Raw genomic sequence first — 17599 nt, forward strand, 5'->3', positions numbered from 1 at the left:
TGATAGGGTAAATCATGAAAAGATACGCAATCGAGTTGGATAGAAAGTGCCTTTATTGCTCTACTTGATTAAAATAAGGTGTAAGTTGACAGGAAAATTCCTGCGACATTGGAGGGAGATGGGGAGGGGGTGGATGTACAAGCTGTGAAATGGGGCCATGTTCGACTACAGTAAGTACGTGTAAGTGAATGTGGGTTGCACTAGCAACTTGCGCAGAGCATTCTAGAATGAAGAGTTGCATCAAATCAGTATTCCGGTTAATGGACAACAACAACAATAACAAGATGAAAAAAACATTTCTCTACTCAGTAAACGCAGCTTCATTAAGTTACTGATTTATCAGATAAATGTAAGACAAGGTGAGGAACAGTAAACACTCATTGGCCAATCTCAAGCGCTCATCTGAGATCCAGAGAGAAAAATTTTAGAATCCGTTGTCTCTACCACCTCGTTGCCGGGCTCTGTTCTCGATGCAGTCTGAGAATGTGTTTAGTTGTACAGCTATTTTTTTGAATTTTGCTATCTATTTGTCAAGCGTAGTAAATTTCTCTTAGGAGTATAGCATCTTAAGAGGTTTCATAGAGTAACGTTCACGAGGAATTATATAACGGGGTGCCATCTTGTTTTGAATTCTCTAGCAGCGTGATACTGTATTGTGCCGCGGGGTTTTCAGTGTTTGCTAGGACTAGATATATACCTAAAAAAAAATAAGTCCATAACTTTATTTTGTCGTGATAAAGAAAACTTTCGTGTTGTAAGTAATGTTTTGTGTGCTTGTTTATGTTGTTGTTATGTTCCAAAAGGGCTGTAATTCAATTCTAAAATGCAAAAATAATGTATTAAACCAGATGATACATAAATTTTAATCATATTAGGCATAATCTTATTCTGGATATATCTCAGTGGCAACCTTAGATTGTTTGGACTTTGAATAACATTTCTCGTCTCCAACTCAGTTGCAACTAACAGTATGTCCTGTGGCAACCACCAACAAACATATCTACCGTAGTGATGTGAAGACAGACGGATTTACTGGAAAGGTCTTTCGGAAAGCCTATCTAAACCTCATCAAAAATGATTATGATAAACCCGAACGTCTGTTCCACATATGATCAAGTGGCTCTAAGACTCAGCAGACATTGTGTAGCAAAACTTCAGGAAGATTAGATATTATTTCCAATTTCTTTTCATCACAACTTACACAAAATCAAACTGCACTTGATACACGTCTGTCAACACATTGCCATAAAACCAGTGGCATTGACAATAACATGGAGATTTTGCATCGGGCTAACAAGGTACGCTTTCGTCACTTTGACTATAGTTTGAAATAGTATTTTTTCTGTATCAGTATGATATGATATGAAGAGCTGGAAATTTACCAAACGAACAGAACGTTACAAATATATTAATGAAAGACATGAATTTTCCAGCAGTGTTTATTTTACTATTTACGAGGACTCTCTCCAGTACATGCACAGGACCTGATGTGCTCTCTCGGTCCGCTAACGGTAACGTGTTTATCATATCAGTTGGCCTTAGACAAACTGTGGTCGTCGCAGAAATGCAGGCTGCGACATGTGAAAAACAAACTGAAGCCTCGCTCGTCAATCAACCTGACACGTATGTGGTGCACCACAATGGCCACTGTGTGTTTCCCCACACTATTGCAACTCTTTTGTTAGTATACAGTAATTCTGTTTCATAAAAGTTACTGCTGGTTTTGTACCCAGATTTTCTTTTCTATTTTTATGTCACATTAAACTACACTTTTATGTCATATTAAATTACGAATCCTGAACAGTTTTATCTTTTAAATGATCGCAAGTTCTTCAAGTTCGGTTTTAACGGATGGAGGACTAAAATAACGCAAATTAGATACTTTCGTTTATTTTGCATTTTTTGTATTACATAATGTATAAACACACCCATAAATGTACAATGTTTTCGTGCAAATTGCTGTGACGTTCTTCCCTGTTTTTACTTTTGTCTTGTAAAATGTCATACCTACTGAATAGTATTAGCTTAACGTATTTTTATTTCAATAACTTCTTTTTTTGTGATGGAAGAATATTCTTTACACTGTATCAATTTACTGGACACTCAACTGCGCTTGTGTCGTGATTGTCTATGTAACTTTCCCATTGGATCGTCTGTACTTTTTACGTAGTTTTGTATTACATGCTCACCACTACTTTCAAATTACTCTTGTAGAACTATATACGAACGAGTTCATTAAGTATTAATGCTATTGATAGTACCATTGCCAGTATAATTTTTAGTGTTACACTCATGTAATTTATGTATTGTCTTACTTTAAGTTTCCTTTTCTTAACTTAGACCCGAAAATGATCTTCTAGTCAGACCAAGACTGGTCATCATTCACAAAATGTAAAATAAAATAAAAATAGAAAAATAAAATGATGAATTAAATGGTATAACAGTTACAGGTGAATCGGATATCCAGCAACTAACCAGTATTCGACCTAATTCTACTATCCAGCCAAATAACATGCATTAGGTCAATATCTGGCGGATACGGTATTTTCAAGAAATCACGAAAGTTTCATAAAGTCGACTTTATTTATTTCACATATAAGATTATCTTTACACAAATAAAACTACAATATCTTCAAACCACACCCTCTTTTATTATTCATTTGAACAAAAAAAATAAATAAATTACCACCCTTACTAAACTAGAGGCGAATTATAGTAAATGTACAACAATTTCTCTGCATTAAAACGCAATTAGGGATTTTCTTTGTCTTTCAAAACAATGTCAGTATCAAAGAAAAGTCTTTAGATGTGTATTTGGTATTGTAACCTGTTGACACCGTACACGTAACAATCGTTCGAGGCTCCGAGGTTGGCACTAAGGCTTTCCCCGTTGTCAGACCGCGGAAATGACAGCGATCGCTAGCGGCAAAGCTGCCACTCCCCCTGAGCTGTGGCGCCACAGGCGCCATGGGTCACGAGGACAAAGTGATCGCCCAGCTGCAACTCGGCCAGTTCGTTCCCAGTCGAGTTCATGCGAGTTCTTACCCAGTTCTTACGGAGATCTAGCCGAAATGCTGTGTGGCTGTAGTAAAGAATAGTCTAGTATCGCCTTAGTGCAGATGTTACTTTCTCCACCGAAATCGTACCTGAGAAATGGCCTCCAGACTGATGTTTACTGTGAATATTTAACGTGTTTGACTTGTATCAGCGTTTTCCAGGGACTTGTTTTTGGATTTCAACTAGTAGTCATTGCACAAAAGTGGAGTATAATAATAGTGCCTAATGCTATGCTCAGTGACTGTCTTCTGTAAATTCTTTTGATTGCAGCCACAGAACCCAAGCACCGTCCCATCGGAACATTCCACTTATAGGGCCGAGATTTTCTTGGCCACTTCAGTATACATTACTGCAAGACACTGGAAGATAAAATTCTGACAAACTGTCAAATTTGGATATTTTTTCGCTATAGCTGACCAGCAAATATATGCGTCTCGATTGCGATCGATTGAAAATGTGTTCAAATAATAGTCAATTTCGCTTACAGTAGCCTTCGTTTGTTGACCGCCGCACTGACTATTATTATTTTTCATTTACTACCTCGTTACAGAAATTGTAAAACGTGTCGTGAGCTTCGCAAGTCACAGTTTCCTGAGTTTCTCCTCTTTCACTTCTCGTTGCAGGTATTGGAGATCAACTACTACTGGTGGAAGACTCTTCGCAAAATTCCAATAGCACGTTGTGTCCAATTATTTCCGCTTTTACAACACCATATTATCTTGGGTCTAGAAAGTTTACACTCAAGTAAAATGAATCTTCATTGAAAGAGTTAAAGCGACTTTCTGATTCACCTCTCCACAAGGCTGTCACGTTTGGTAACTCAGGGGATATTTGTGCTGACCCATTCTTATTTAAATGCTTATTTACTGCCTCGAAACGTGGTATTACTTCGAAATTGCGGACCAGAACTTATTTTTCTTATTTCAAAGCGTTGCAGAAGTTGAATGCACAACTTTCTCAAACACCACGTGCAGCGAAATAGCTCGTTTTTGTTCCAGCGGACACACATCTACTATATGATCGAATTCCACCTCGTGCTAATACTTTACACCAACTGACGCTCCAGTAAATTTACCTGATTTTGAATCGTCAACAGTTTTCCTTCAGCTAAGCTGAAATTGCTGAAATGCATTACGAGATGACCATCAGTCCCGATCAATCCGCTGCTTCAGGCTGGATATTCAGACCTTATCGACCCTTGTGAAGCGAATGGACGAAGCACCTAACAGAATCACACTCAGCCTCTCAAGCACATTTCAATGAGTTAGCGCCTCAGCCATGAATGAGTAAAATATGTTTGCTTTCGACAATATCCCAGCAATCTGCAATAGTATTAAGGTTTCTCGCTATGTTTTCTCCAGTGTGACGAGCTTAAAAAGGCTTCAAAGCAAGAACTTCGTGTTCCACATGTAATTCAGGAGACAATGAACTGCGAAACTCAGTTTTTATGCAAACAGGTCCATATATCAGAAGCTAAGAAACCGTGAGTGCACCTGGAATAAATCTATTTATTTTTTGCATAAATTCTGTCGTTGATGTCAGGCACAGCTTTTTGGTAAATGTATTTACGGCTTGGCATTTTATAGTAGGTTAAAGTTAATTAAAGGAGTCTTGTAAATCTGGTCCTTCCTACCATGGAGAGTGGTTCATTGCCCGTTGCAGTCTATTTACTACTAAAAAATTATAGTTTTTACCTTTAACGTCGTTTCCATTCTACAGCCATTCCCTTCCAAGCAATGCTGACATGTACAATTGCTTTTCTATCGATGCTGAAGAGGAACTTATATCGAGGATAGTAAAGAACGCTGTAGACAGCAGCAGCTGTCTGTACCTTTATTAACTGCTTGGAAATTATTAGAATATTTCATTTTCAAATGATTTTTGTTAGTGATGTGTCTGTTAGACAAAAACGTATTTCATTGGGTGTAGGAATTTAGGCATTTTCTATTACTTTTACCCTTTGCTATAACTACGTTGCTCAAAAATATCCTCGCATCGCAAACAAGTTCAGTCAAATAGAGTATTCAATAATAGGCATCTACTGAACAATACTAATCATCTTAGCTATGGACAAACAGTATTTTTAATAAATGTAATAAAATAGTTCAGAACGAAAGAATGAAATATAAAATAAGGCATTAGTAGATATCCCCGTCTTTTCCTTTTCCGCCAGTTGAAATTTAAGATTGGCCCATCAAACGGAAAAATACTTTTTGTCTGTGTTTGCCTCAAAATACGAGTATTATCAAGCAGGCGATCTTTTATATACCTACGACAATTTTCGTAATTTGTCTTGCATTTAGTAAATTATTTTCAGTGGTAGCCTCATATAAACAACAGATGAAAGTGACTGCCACTCGCTACAAATCAAATAGTCAAGTCAGTCAATCAATATGTGATTCGCTCGCTTCACTCGTGAACGACGGAGACTGAATTAGCTCGAATCCACCAAATGATCCTCGCCGAGACCTTCAGATGTGTATATGGCTATGTGGCAATGTTCGGCTGAATACCGGACAGTCAGATATCCGGATATAGGACAGCTGTAGGATGGACGGACATTTGGTAACCCGTACCTGGCGAAAGACTTAACTGTTTCTTTTCTAATGACCATAGCACAGCGATAACCTATGGGGTATAGTCATAAAGCTTCAGTTATCATCTCGAAGAATATTTTTACATAATTACATGTTTCAGTCACATTAATGTGACCACTGCCTATGTTCTACGTCAACGTTCAACAATCATTAACAGACGGTAGGTAACAGCGCGAGCAGTGGAGGGTACAAGAAACGTGACGGGGCGACGCTGAAAACTGAAAACAGTGCAGTCGCCGTCGCAATGCGGAAACGGAGTGATTTATGTGCTGTCGGAAAGGCAATGGTTGGAAGTATTTTTGAAACAGCTACGTCTGTAAACAGTTCGCGTGCCGCCGTGGTTTAGGTATACCGTCAATGGCAAAATGGTGCTTTCCAAATCCGGTGAAGAGGCAACTGTGTTGCACCACGGGCCACAGATGACAGGGATTATCGACGACTGCGAAGATACGTACGATCGAATAAACGTGCAGCTGTTGACCCACTGTCCACCCAGATGTAATTGCGTTATATGCTCCATCGGGCGGATGGCAAAAACAGTTCAACAATCCTCTAAGGATCCAGTCCGGAAGAGGGAGCGTTATAGTCTGGGGAATGTTTTCAGCTCATTCCCTGAGTGATTTCGTCATTCTAGAAGGCACAGTGGATCAACACAAGCCTGTTTCTATCGTTTAGGATCATGTCCACCCTGACATGCAGTTTGTTTCTCTCAACTGAAAGCAAGGTGTCACACAACTCGCAGTGCACGTGCGTCGTTCGAAGGGCACCAGGGTGAGTTTACCGTACTCAGACACACTGATACATGAATATTCAGTGAGCTTTATATCATGATATCTGGATTTTCAAAATACACTCCTGGAAATGGAAAAAAGAACACATTGACACCGGTGTGTCAGACCCACCATACTTGCCCCGGACACTGCGAGAGGGCTGTACAAGCAATGATCACACGCACGGCACAGCGGACACACCAGGAACCGCGGTGTTGGCCGTCGAATGGCGCTAGCTGCGCAGCATTTGTGCACCGCCGCCGTCAGTGTCAGCCAGTTTGCCGTGGCATACGGTGCTCCATCGCAGTCTTTAACACTGGTAGCATACCGCGACAGCGTGGACGTGAACCGTATGTGCAGTTGACGGACTTTGAGCGAGGGCGTATAGTGGGCATGCGGGAGGCCGGGTGGACGTACCGCCGAATTGCTCAACACGTGGGGCGTGAGGTCTCCACAGTACATCGATGTTGTCGCCAGTGGTCGGCGGAAGGTGCACGTGCCCGTCGACCTGGGACCGGACCGCAGCGACGCACGGATGCACGCCAAGACCGTAGGATCCTACGCAGTGCCGTAGAGGACCGCACCGCCACTTCCCAGCAAATTAGAGACACTGTTGCTCCTGGGGTATCGGCGAGGACCATTCGCAACCGTCTCCATGAAGCTGGGCTACGGTCCCGCACACCGTTAGGCCGTCTTCCGCTCACTCCCCAACATCGTGCAGCCCGCCTCCAGTGGTGTCGCGACAGGCGTGAATGGAGGGACGAATGGAGACGTGTCGTCTTCAGCGATGAGAGTCGCTTCTGCCTTGGTGCCAATGATGGTCGTATGCGTGTTTGGCGCCGTGCAGGTGAGCGCCACAATCAGGACTGCATACGACCGAGGCACACAGGGCCAACACCCGGCATCATGGTGTAGGGAGTGATCTCCTACACTGGCCGTACACCACTGGTGATCGTCGAGGGGACACTGAATAGTGCACGGTACATCCAAACCGTCATCAAACCCATCGTTGTACCATTCCTAGACCGGCAAGGGAAATTGCTGTTCCAACAGGACAATGCACGTCCGCATGTATCCCGTGCCACCCAACGTGCTCTAGAAGGTGTAAGTCAACTACCCTGGCCAGCAAGATCTCCGGATCTGTCCCCCATTGAGCATGTTTGGGACTGGATGAAGCGTCGTCTCACGCGGTCTGCGCGTCCAGCACGAACGCTGGTCCAACTGAGGCGCCAGGTGTAAATGGCATGGCAAGCCGTTCCACAGGACTACATCCAGCATCTCTACGATCGTCTCCATGGGAGAATAGCAGCCTGCATTGCTGCGAAAGGTGGATATACAATGTACTAGTGCCGACATTGTGCATGCTCTGTTGCCTGTATCTATGTGCCTGTGGTTCTGTCAGTGTGATCATGTGATGTATCTGACCCCAGGAATGTGTCAATAAAGTTTCCCCTTCCTGGGACAATGAATTCACGGTGTTCTTATTTCAATTTCCAGGAGTGTAGAAGTAACGACGTGTTGTGGCGGAAGACATTAACAGCTTCAAATCACTGTAGTACTGAAACTTCCTGGCAGATTAAAACTGTGTGCCCGACCGAGACTCGAATTCGGGACCTTTGCCTTTCGCGGGCAAGTGCTCTACCAACTGAGCTACCGAAGCACGACTCACGCCCGGTACTCACAGCTTTACTTCTGCCAGTACCTCGTCTCCTACCTTCCAAACTTTGCAGAAGCTCTCCTGCGAACCTTGCAGAACTAGCACTCCTGAAAGAAAGGATATTGCGGAGACATGGCTTAGCCACAGCCTGGGGGTGTTTCCAGAATGAGATTTTCACTCTGCAGCGGAGTGTGCGCTGATATGAAACTTCCTGGCAGATTAAAACTGTGTGCCCGACCGAGACTCGAATTCGGGACCTTTGCCTTTCGCGGGCAAGTGCTCTACCAACTGAGCTACCGAAGCAAGGTAGTAGACGAGGTACTGGCAGAAGTAAAGCTGTGAGTACCGGGCGTGTGTCGTGCTTCGGTAGCTCAGTTGGTAGAGCACTTGCCCGCGAAAGGCAAAGGTCCCGAGTTCGAGTCTCGGTCGGGCACACAGTTTTAATCTACCAGGAAGTTTCATATCAGCGCACACTCCGCTGCAGAGTGAAAATCTCACACTGTAGTACTGTTTAGCCGTTCTAGAAAAAGCTACTGATTCCGGTGCTGTCTTACAGCTCGTTGGCTGCTATTGTACATATATCCTGCAGTTTATATTTCTTTGGATATACGGATGTCTCCAGAGTTTTCTTATTCGTATATAATAATAATAGAGAACCAGTTATTCTTCTGAGATTGTATCTGTCGACCACATGCTCGGGTGCGACTAATGATACTCCCTCACAGCCACGATCGCACACTGCAGTTGCAGTTTCTCGTTCCAAAGTTTTCCTGGCTGCGGAACTGCGTTACCAGTTTGTCGGCAACCAGTTGACAACGCAGATCACTTGCGTGCGGCGTTCCTTTTCAGTCGCTCCGTGTGAGCACAGCCTACGAGATTATACAGGAACTCTACAATGATTCAATTTCTATACAACTTCAAGCTCCCAGGCTACGAGTTTTGCGACGTCATTCCTACTATTTCACACTGAGGATTCATTTCATCACGTGAATGACAAAATAAGTTCTGCGATATTTGGACAACGTACCACGTAAAGTAGAACCAATAGGAAGCAAGAATGATCCCCACGTCACAAGAAGAAAGCAAGACGCCATACTGTATTTATCGTGTTCGGTAGAAGCTGATTTTCGGGTGATTTTTTGTTACATGCCACATTCTATGAATATAGTCTATTTCTAGGCGCCATCACATTGAGTGTCTCGAGAGCGAATCGTTATTGGTTCGATTTGTTGTAATAAAGCGACCAGAAATGTCATTTCGGTGGTTAACGAATTTACGTATTTAGTTATTTTTGCATTATAGATCGCGTGTCATGATAGTAAGATAAGAGGGAACGATTCATGAAAACGTGTCATTCTTGTTATTATTTATTGTATTTAGATGTCAATTAATGACATTTCGGCGACTGAAACCTTTACAAGAGTGTAACATAAAGCACGACAGTGCCGACTGTAAACTTTCAGTACAACGTAGTTGATTGACGCACCACTTTATAGAACTGAAGGTGCACTGGTAGAGGGATCGCGTCCTGCTGTATGCAATTTTCTTCTTTACCTTTGTGTTTTCTAAAAGGTTGTAGGACTACAGAAATAATTTCTGTAATATTTGATGGGTAAAGATAAGTGCGCTCTCTGTCAGGAGTGGATTCGTTCAGTTTAGTGAACTTTTATCAGCTGCTGTCCCTATTGAGTGGATACGTATCCATCATTTTTGTCTTTTACCCGTTCACCGATAATAGTTTATCACCGATAATGAAATATTTATTAACATGCAACACAGAGAGAACAACATGACTAGTGTATTGTCAAGAAAGTAAATGTGTATTTTAATAGAGCTAACGTAGGAATTCTATGCGTGTCCATTTTCGTGAACCGACTGTATAGCTTGAAAGCCAGATAAAGCCGAAAACTGTCGCTGGAGATCGCTGAGAACGCGATATCAAGCTAACCAGCTAGTGCAGTGCGCTGACAGTGCTGTCTCGTGACGTTGGACATACCATCTGCGTGCGTTTCAGCTCTGGCGGCCTCGTCCCTTATGCCGACGGCTTAACACTACCTCTCATTAGCGAAATTACTTAAACGTACACTGTTAGTGTCTTTGGAACATACACTAATGACTGCCTGAACGTCTTTAGCAACATAGAGTAGTCAGCGACAATTTAAAAAAAAAAAAAAAAAAAAAAAAACAGCTCAGCTTTGCTTTTGCTTGTTGTTCCGTCGCAGGGCACTCCGAAGGCACCGCACTAGTTTGTAAACAACAAAGATGACCACAAGAGCGGCTGCCAGCAAGACTGCCATGGCGTCGAGCAGCAGCAGCTGCCACCAGCGCAGGTGCGTGGCCGCGCTGCGTAGGTGGGGAGCCCCGTCGTGGCGCAGCACGTACTCCACCCACCACACGGCCCTCTGCAGCGACGTCTCTTGGTGTTCCCGGTAAACCGCCGAGAACTGTTCCATCTTCTCCCGGTAGCTGTGGACAAGAGTTTCACCTTATGCATACCTATTGGAAACACCATTCATACTGCCGTGCGACGACATAAAATTATGTGAACAGTGACGAAAGGCTAGAAAGTGCGTTTTTGGCAATAATAGCGCATCAAAAACGAATATACTCCAGTTTATCAAAAGACTGACCTGAAAAGTAGGGTACCATCTGCCTCATTCTACCTTCAACACTTTTAAATATCTTGCTACTAATTTTGACCTACGAATATATATATGTTCTTCATTATTTTTGTCAAAACAACACATTTTTTTTGTTGTAAAATAACTCAATTTCAATTAATACAGTGAAGCCGGATACCAGTGTGGGAAAGAATGACAATTTATTTATTTAATTGATCACATGTGCACTACCACAAAGTAAATCCCTACATCCAGTTTGGTGAGATCTGTGAAATGAATGAATGTATGGTCGTCTGCTAACCGCAGATAGAGAATGTGAATATATGATCATCTTTGAGTCGATCCTTTGGCCACCTTTGGTGGGACCAAAGAGATGAAATTTGCCTGAGCTTTGAGCGCCTGAAATGTGGCTGACCAATACGATAGCAAGGTGCTTCCCCCACCTCGACAGAGATGGGAGAGGACCGAGAGAATGGCCATGTTTCAGCACTCTGCAGCTGGATCTTGTGCTGTTAAGACCTGTTTTGGTTGTGCTGCGTAATGATGAAAGTGTGGAGACATGGTATGCATGTGGAATATTTAAGAGTAGTTTGAAATAATAATTTCTCTATTTCAGGAACTTTTGTGGGGAGAATTAAATGTCAGGCAGGTAATATTAAAGGGATTGTAGTAATCTTCAGAAGTGACCAACGGTCACAATGAAACCACGTGTAGCAATAAGTTGAAATACTTCCATGTGCTTAAGTTAAGCTGAATTACTAGTGTGTGTACAATAAGTTGAAATATCTAAGAAATATCGTGTGTACCATAAGTTGAAATATTTAAGAAATGGCGTGTGCAGGACTTGAAATAAGAGACGAGTACTTCCACGTGGTGAGTACTGTGTGAGTCTCAATCTGTGTATGAGACAAAGGATAAAGAGAAGTACTCGTCCATGGTATCAGTTGAGGACTCGCGTGTGTGATAAATATGTTCTCAATGTTACTTTGCGTGATATGATTCCGTGTGACGCTAGATTTAAACTCTGAGAGAGAATCAAGGTGAGTCGGCCGTCTATCCAGCAACGCCACTTGGCTTGCATTGCACAGGAAGACGTGCATATATCTCCAGAGTTCATAGTAGGAAAGTAGAATTACGAAGTGGGGCAGTGTCGTGTGAAACTGGGATAAATATTAATTGAAGTGGGAAAGCTGAAAGTGATAATGTTGTGACCATTCTCTGTGTAGTATTTTCTATTGTAGTGTGTTGTATGTCATGTAATTTGGGTATGTGTGGTTTGCATGGGAGAGTAGCGAGGTAGTTTCAAAAGATTAGTGGGTTATGCTTATTCCTTCGGTACCGCTTAGTCTGGAGGAAAGTTTAGTGATGATGATTGTGAGAGTCGAAGTATGAGGAATAATAAAAGATCCACCATCCTATCCAGAAGTGCACTGTAGCGTTAAAAGTAATTACGAGACCAACCAAGCGAGATGGCGCAGTGGTTAGACACTGGACTCGCATTCGGGAGGACGACGGTTCAATCCCACGTCCGGCCATCTTGATTTAGGTTTTCCGTGATTTCCCTAAATCGCTCCAGGCAAATGCCGGGATGGTTCCTTTCAAAGGGCACGGCCGACTTCCTTCCCCGTCCTTCCCTAATCCGATGAGACCGATGACCTCGCTGTCTGGTCTCCTTCCCCCAACAAACCAACCAACCAATTACGAGACCACTGTAAGGCCATGCCCACTGGGCGGAATTTCTCATGTGTTATTGTTGTAGGTTGTAGAATTTGTGTGTTTAGGTTAGAGAATTTATCGGAATAAATAAGAGAGTGAAAAGAAAAAGATTGGTGGACTTTTCCTTCGAATTCTATGTTGTCATAATGTCCCGAATTTATAATGTGTGCGGTGGCCACGTGTTGACAAAAGCTGTTAAATAAAAGACAAAAAGAAAATGTGGTATTGTCAGTGCGTAGTGTACAGTGAGAGTTCTGTAAATTACTGATAGTCAGATACGTGTTTCCGTTGCGTATTAATCATATAGGAGGATAACTTGTAACTTGAGTGTGAGTACTAGAGTTCATGTTACTCGATAAATAAGAATGAATCCACTCGCTTGGCAGACCACTCAGCTTGCAGGCCTGACTGCTTGATGCCACAGTATGAGCAAGGCATGTGGGTGCCTCTCATAATTTCGACCCTGCCAGGATTTTTTTGTTAGGATATTATGTTGCCAGGATAATTTGGCCAGGATATATTTTGCCAGGATATTCTGGCAGGATATCTTGCTGTTAGGGTTTGCTGTTAAGATTTTTTTTATTTTGATGGAATATATTGTGATAGCGCTAAGAAGTAAATTTTTTCTGTTTGCAATTTCTTTCTGGATTGGTGAGGATCTTTTATTTTTTTATGTAATTAATTGCTATATCGTCCGAGGCTGGAAGATCGTTGTATAATTTTTTTTGCGTAATGTCCGTAGTAACTAGGTCGCAGTCGAAAAGTGTAGTCACCATGGAGAATAGTGATTCTGGGGTGAACGTAGCAGTGCAGCAGGAAGTAGCTGTTGACCATGGGTTAATGAGCGGGGACGGCAAACACTCAGAAGGGGCTGAATTGTTCAGCGGACCGCGGCTAGGTGATCCTTTATGCGGCGGGCTTTGTTCACAATCGGGGGCTTTTCCCGATGACGCGGGCGAGCCGGGACTAGGTCAAGTATGCAGTGAAAGTGCAGCTACCCTTAGCGAAGCGACGGGTTCTCAGGCAAACAATGTGAGCGCACCGATAGTAGCAAATGACAGTGTGCTACTGCAGTTTTTACAGAAGATGGATAAAGATTATAAGGAAAGATTGGAAGCAATGGATAGGGAGAGTAAGGAGAGAGATAGGGAGTTTAAGGAAATATTGGACGCGATGGATAGAGATAATAAGGAAAGATGGGAAGCGATGGATAAAGGTAGTAAGGAAAGTATGGAGGCATTGGATAAGGGAAATAAAGAGGCAATGAGGAAGCTACATGCAGTTATCGATGAGCGTCTGCCCACAGTTAATAATCGGTTAGATGAGGGGGAGAAGAATCTGGGTGTGTCGAAGCAAGTACAGGATGCTGTGAAAGAAAAAGCCAATAATTTGGAGGTACAAATAAGTGCAATAGAGAGCGATATTACAGAACGTAGGGACGTGTTGCCGGATGAGCGAATCAAAGAAGTTGTGGTCAGAATGAATACGATTACAGCTCAAAGAGGCGCAATTAGTAATAAGTAGGAAAAATAGTGAGGAACTAGCACAGTTGCAGTTAGCGTGCAGTAGCAAAGGTGACACACCACCAGGTAGATTGCAGAGGGAGATTGAGATAAACTCAAAAAGCGAAAATAGGCAGAAAGAGGAAGACGAATTCAGAGAGTCAGAAGAACGGTTGTTTCGGATAAAGCAGGTGGCAAACCCAACCGGGTATAGTCCAAGGCTTTCTCAATTTCAAGATTCATTACCTTCATCGTGGGGACTGCCCCTCAAAATGAAGTTTGTGTGTAACCATTTGAGGGACGAGGCTAGAGCGAAAATGCAGGAAGTTATTAAAGACTGTAGTAGCTATTTAAATGAATTATGGTCGCAAAGTAAGCAGGACCAGGTTACGCAAAGCATATTGATGATGCGAAATGGTAACGAAGGTGGTATAAGAGATCCAGTGGCGTACTATCAGGAAATACTGAGACGAAATAGGTATTTGGATGTGACATACGAACCTGGGGAGCTCATTAGGATCTGTAGAGCGAAGTTGCCAGTGAAATTGCGCAGAGATATAGTGATAGCAGGCAGAGGCTTAGACGATTCCACGTCATTTCAACACTTGTTACAGGAACTGGGTAATGAGTGCAACATTGTGAACGGTGAAACGACTCATAGGTCAGACAGAGTCGAGGATAGGAACGGCAGAAACTATCAGAATGGCAGGAGAGCATGGAATCCTGGCATTTCATTCTTGTCATAATGGATTGAAGAATAGGAGAAACTAATCCAACATATCAGCACTTAGCATCTTGCCTTAAAACACAGCTGGCACTGAAAATTGTCTATGTAGCAGACATACTCTACTGATATGTAGGAGTGCAAATACCATACTTCTGATCACAGAATAAAACACCAGTAATGGAATCTGTTAGGCTGGTCTCTCAGAGCAAAATTTGCAAATTTTTATTTGGAACAGTAAAGTAAAAGGACTGTTTCCTCAAAGAAACCAGTTGCTAAAATGTTATGTAATAATGCCAATGAGTCCAGTGTAATTAGTGCGATTTGACTATTGCAGGTACTTAACACGTAATGTAAAAAGTCAACATTGTGATCAAAGTTTTTAGATTAGCTGCCATCTGATCGGTAGTATGTCATCGTCATAGCGACAGTTATGAGGTGCTGCATGTGGATGTTCGGAATCTGGTGTTAGGGAAAGAGACCACTAGCACCAAAAATTCTAACACTTGGGCTGTCCCGTTTCTCCCAGCTTGTATATTCTCTGCACACATTTAATTTTCATGTAAGTTCAGATTCCTAACTAGCAAATTCTTTACTGTGTATAGTGGACCATTCAGAGTGAGGCGAATTGTCCATGAAAATGCTGTACTGATTGAGACGATCAAGGGAAAACAATCGCGTGGGCTTCATCACATTTCTAACATCAAATTATGGAAAAGTTAAGGATTGATCGAAAGTAGGCAATTTATGGTAGATAGTCAGTGTATTTATTTGTGGTGTGTAACGTTGTGCAGGGTCAAATCGAACATAACAATTTTCAGGCGGGGTGTCAGGAAGTATGACGGAATAGACTGGTCGAATGAGTCACGAACAGGAGTCGACAGAGTGGTGTATGTACGTATTTTTTTGTCTTATGAATAAGGATCAAGCAGAAACGACGTGATGATTAATGAGAGGATAAAGATGGTAGATAGAGAAGCGACGTGATAAATAGTAGTGGATAAAGGTGATATATAAGGAGAGAAGCGACGTGGAGCAGTGTGTTTAATAAAGAGAGATTCGACGTGATGAAACAGTGGTAAATAAAGGTGAGTAGAATTGAATAATGTGGAGATGTCTTAGATGTATGTTACAGAGAGGCCGGTGTATGCTGCAATCAAGATAGATGTGAATGGCGAAGGAAGACCAGGGAATGATGGAGTAATGGACGGACGGAGAGCCGAAATACGAATGAAGAGATGAGGACAACTGCACAATGTGAAACGACATAAAGGGAGTATGAGATCCAGATGGTGAACGTTGTGGAATACTGACGTAAGATGTAATATAAGAGTAAATCTAATTCCTACCATAACAGTTGCTATGTAAAAAAAATTTTTTTTTGTTGTTGTTGTTGTTGAAGCCTGGTACCAGTATAACTAATCAAAACGGTACCAAGAATGTGTACAGTTATTTTGCAGGAGGAATAATTTGTGTATTTTTTGTTCTTAGATGAAATGTCGCAATTCTAAGTGATATTTAGCAGGATGAATAATCGGTGAAGTGAATGCAGACGTAAGCCGATGGAGAGAGGTGCCAGATTGAAAGGACGAATTCGGAGGCTGGAATGCTATCTCTGAAACAGCTTCATGTGTTATGTGGTTGAGTATAAGGGAGCAAAGGAATGGTATGTTGTCGTGAGTGTGGTGGTGTTAAGGTTAGCTGACTTCTAGACCTATTCTGTTAGTGTATTAATGGGTTGAATGAGAAGAAAGTGTGATGTCTGGTGAGTGAGAGTCGTAGAGTAGTGTGATCAAAGCGCACACTCCTGTAAAGGGGATGCTACCGATCCATAACTAAAACATTATTGTGCTTTATTGTTTGATTTGGAGGAACCTCGATGTCAGGTCAGGATCTGACATGTGGATGGTACATACGTGTCCTAGAAATGTTGTTATATATAATAAAATGTAAAATGTATAAAGAGATGCTAATTTCAGTCTCTCACAAGCGCAAAGGTGCATTGTATGTTGTAGATTTAGAGTCACCAGTTTCTAAAATGTTTATTGTGTTAGGATGTTAAAGTAGTTTACTAGTTAATAACATGTGGTAGATAACTGTGAGCTGTGTAGATTATTTCTTATTTTTTGTTAGAACACTTTCAAGGGGTATTAATTTCAGTCTGTCACAAGCACAATGGTTCACTGTATATTGTAGTTTTAGAATGAACAGTTTCTAATATTTTCACTGTGATAGGATGTTAGAGTAATCTACTATTTGATATTGTAATTATGAGCTGTATAGATTGTTTCTTATTCCTTTTGTTTTTTTTTTACACTTTCATGTTTTGTATGAGGGACGACAGGTACAATCAATAGCACAAGTGTGGGCTGTATATAGAATAGAGATAAATGTTGGTGTTGTATGTGTAGAAAACTAGGGTGTATGATTTTATGTTTTTTTTAGAACAAAGATTCTTTTATTACCAATGTATCTAATAGATCGTACATGTATTCAATGAGTATTTAAATGCTGTAAGAATATCCTTTTGTCTGTAATGTTGCGAGATGCACAGAAGGGTCTGATTGATTGGGTGTCGTAGCGCTGTGGGGCTACACCGAACACGCGAATACATAGAAAGAAGGATCCTTTATTGTATGACTATATGATAGCGGAACAAACACTGGTAGCAGTTACTTCTGTAAAATATCTGGGAGTATGCGTGCGGAACGATTTGAAGTGGAATGATCATATAAAATTAATTGTTGGTAAGGCGAGTACCAGGTTGAGATTCATTGGGAGAGTGCTTAGAAAATGTAGTCCATCAACAAAGGAGGTGGCTTACAAAACACTCGTTCGACCTATACTTGAGTATTGCTCATCAGTGTGGGATCCGTACCAGATCGGTCTGACGGAGGAGATAGAGAAGATCCAAAGAAGAGCGGCGCGTTTCGTCACAAGGTTATTTGGTAACCG

General features: G+C 41.9%; 1 protein-coding gene across 1 annotated transcript in view; it reads right to left on the reverse strand.

Annotated features, from left to right (window-relative positions):
* Positions 1–10270: 10270 nt before the first annotated feature.
* LOC124606246 (UDP-glucosyltransferase 2-like) overlaps positions 10271–17599 on the reverse strand; it is a 110166-nt gene continuing 102837 nt past the window's right edge. Inside the window, exon 6 of the mRNA XM_047138221.1 lies at positions 10271–10547. Coding sequence (XP_046994177.1) covers positions 10271–10547 — 277 coding nt within the window. The remainder of the gene's footprint in view (positions 10548–17599) is intronic.

This window comes from Schistocerca americana, chromosome 3 (genome assembly GCF_021461395.2).
Source record: "Schistocerca americana isolate TAMUIC-IGC-003095 chromosome 3, iqSchAmer2.1, whole genome shotgun sequence".
In the NCBI taxonomy this organism is placed as follows: Eukaryota; Metazoa; Arthropoda; class Insecta; order Orthoptera; family Acrididae; genus Schistocerca; species Schistocerca americana.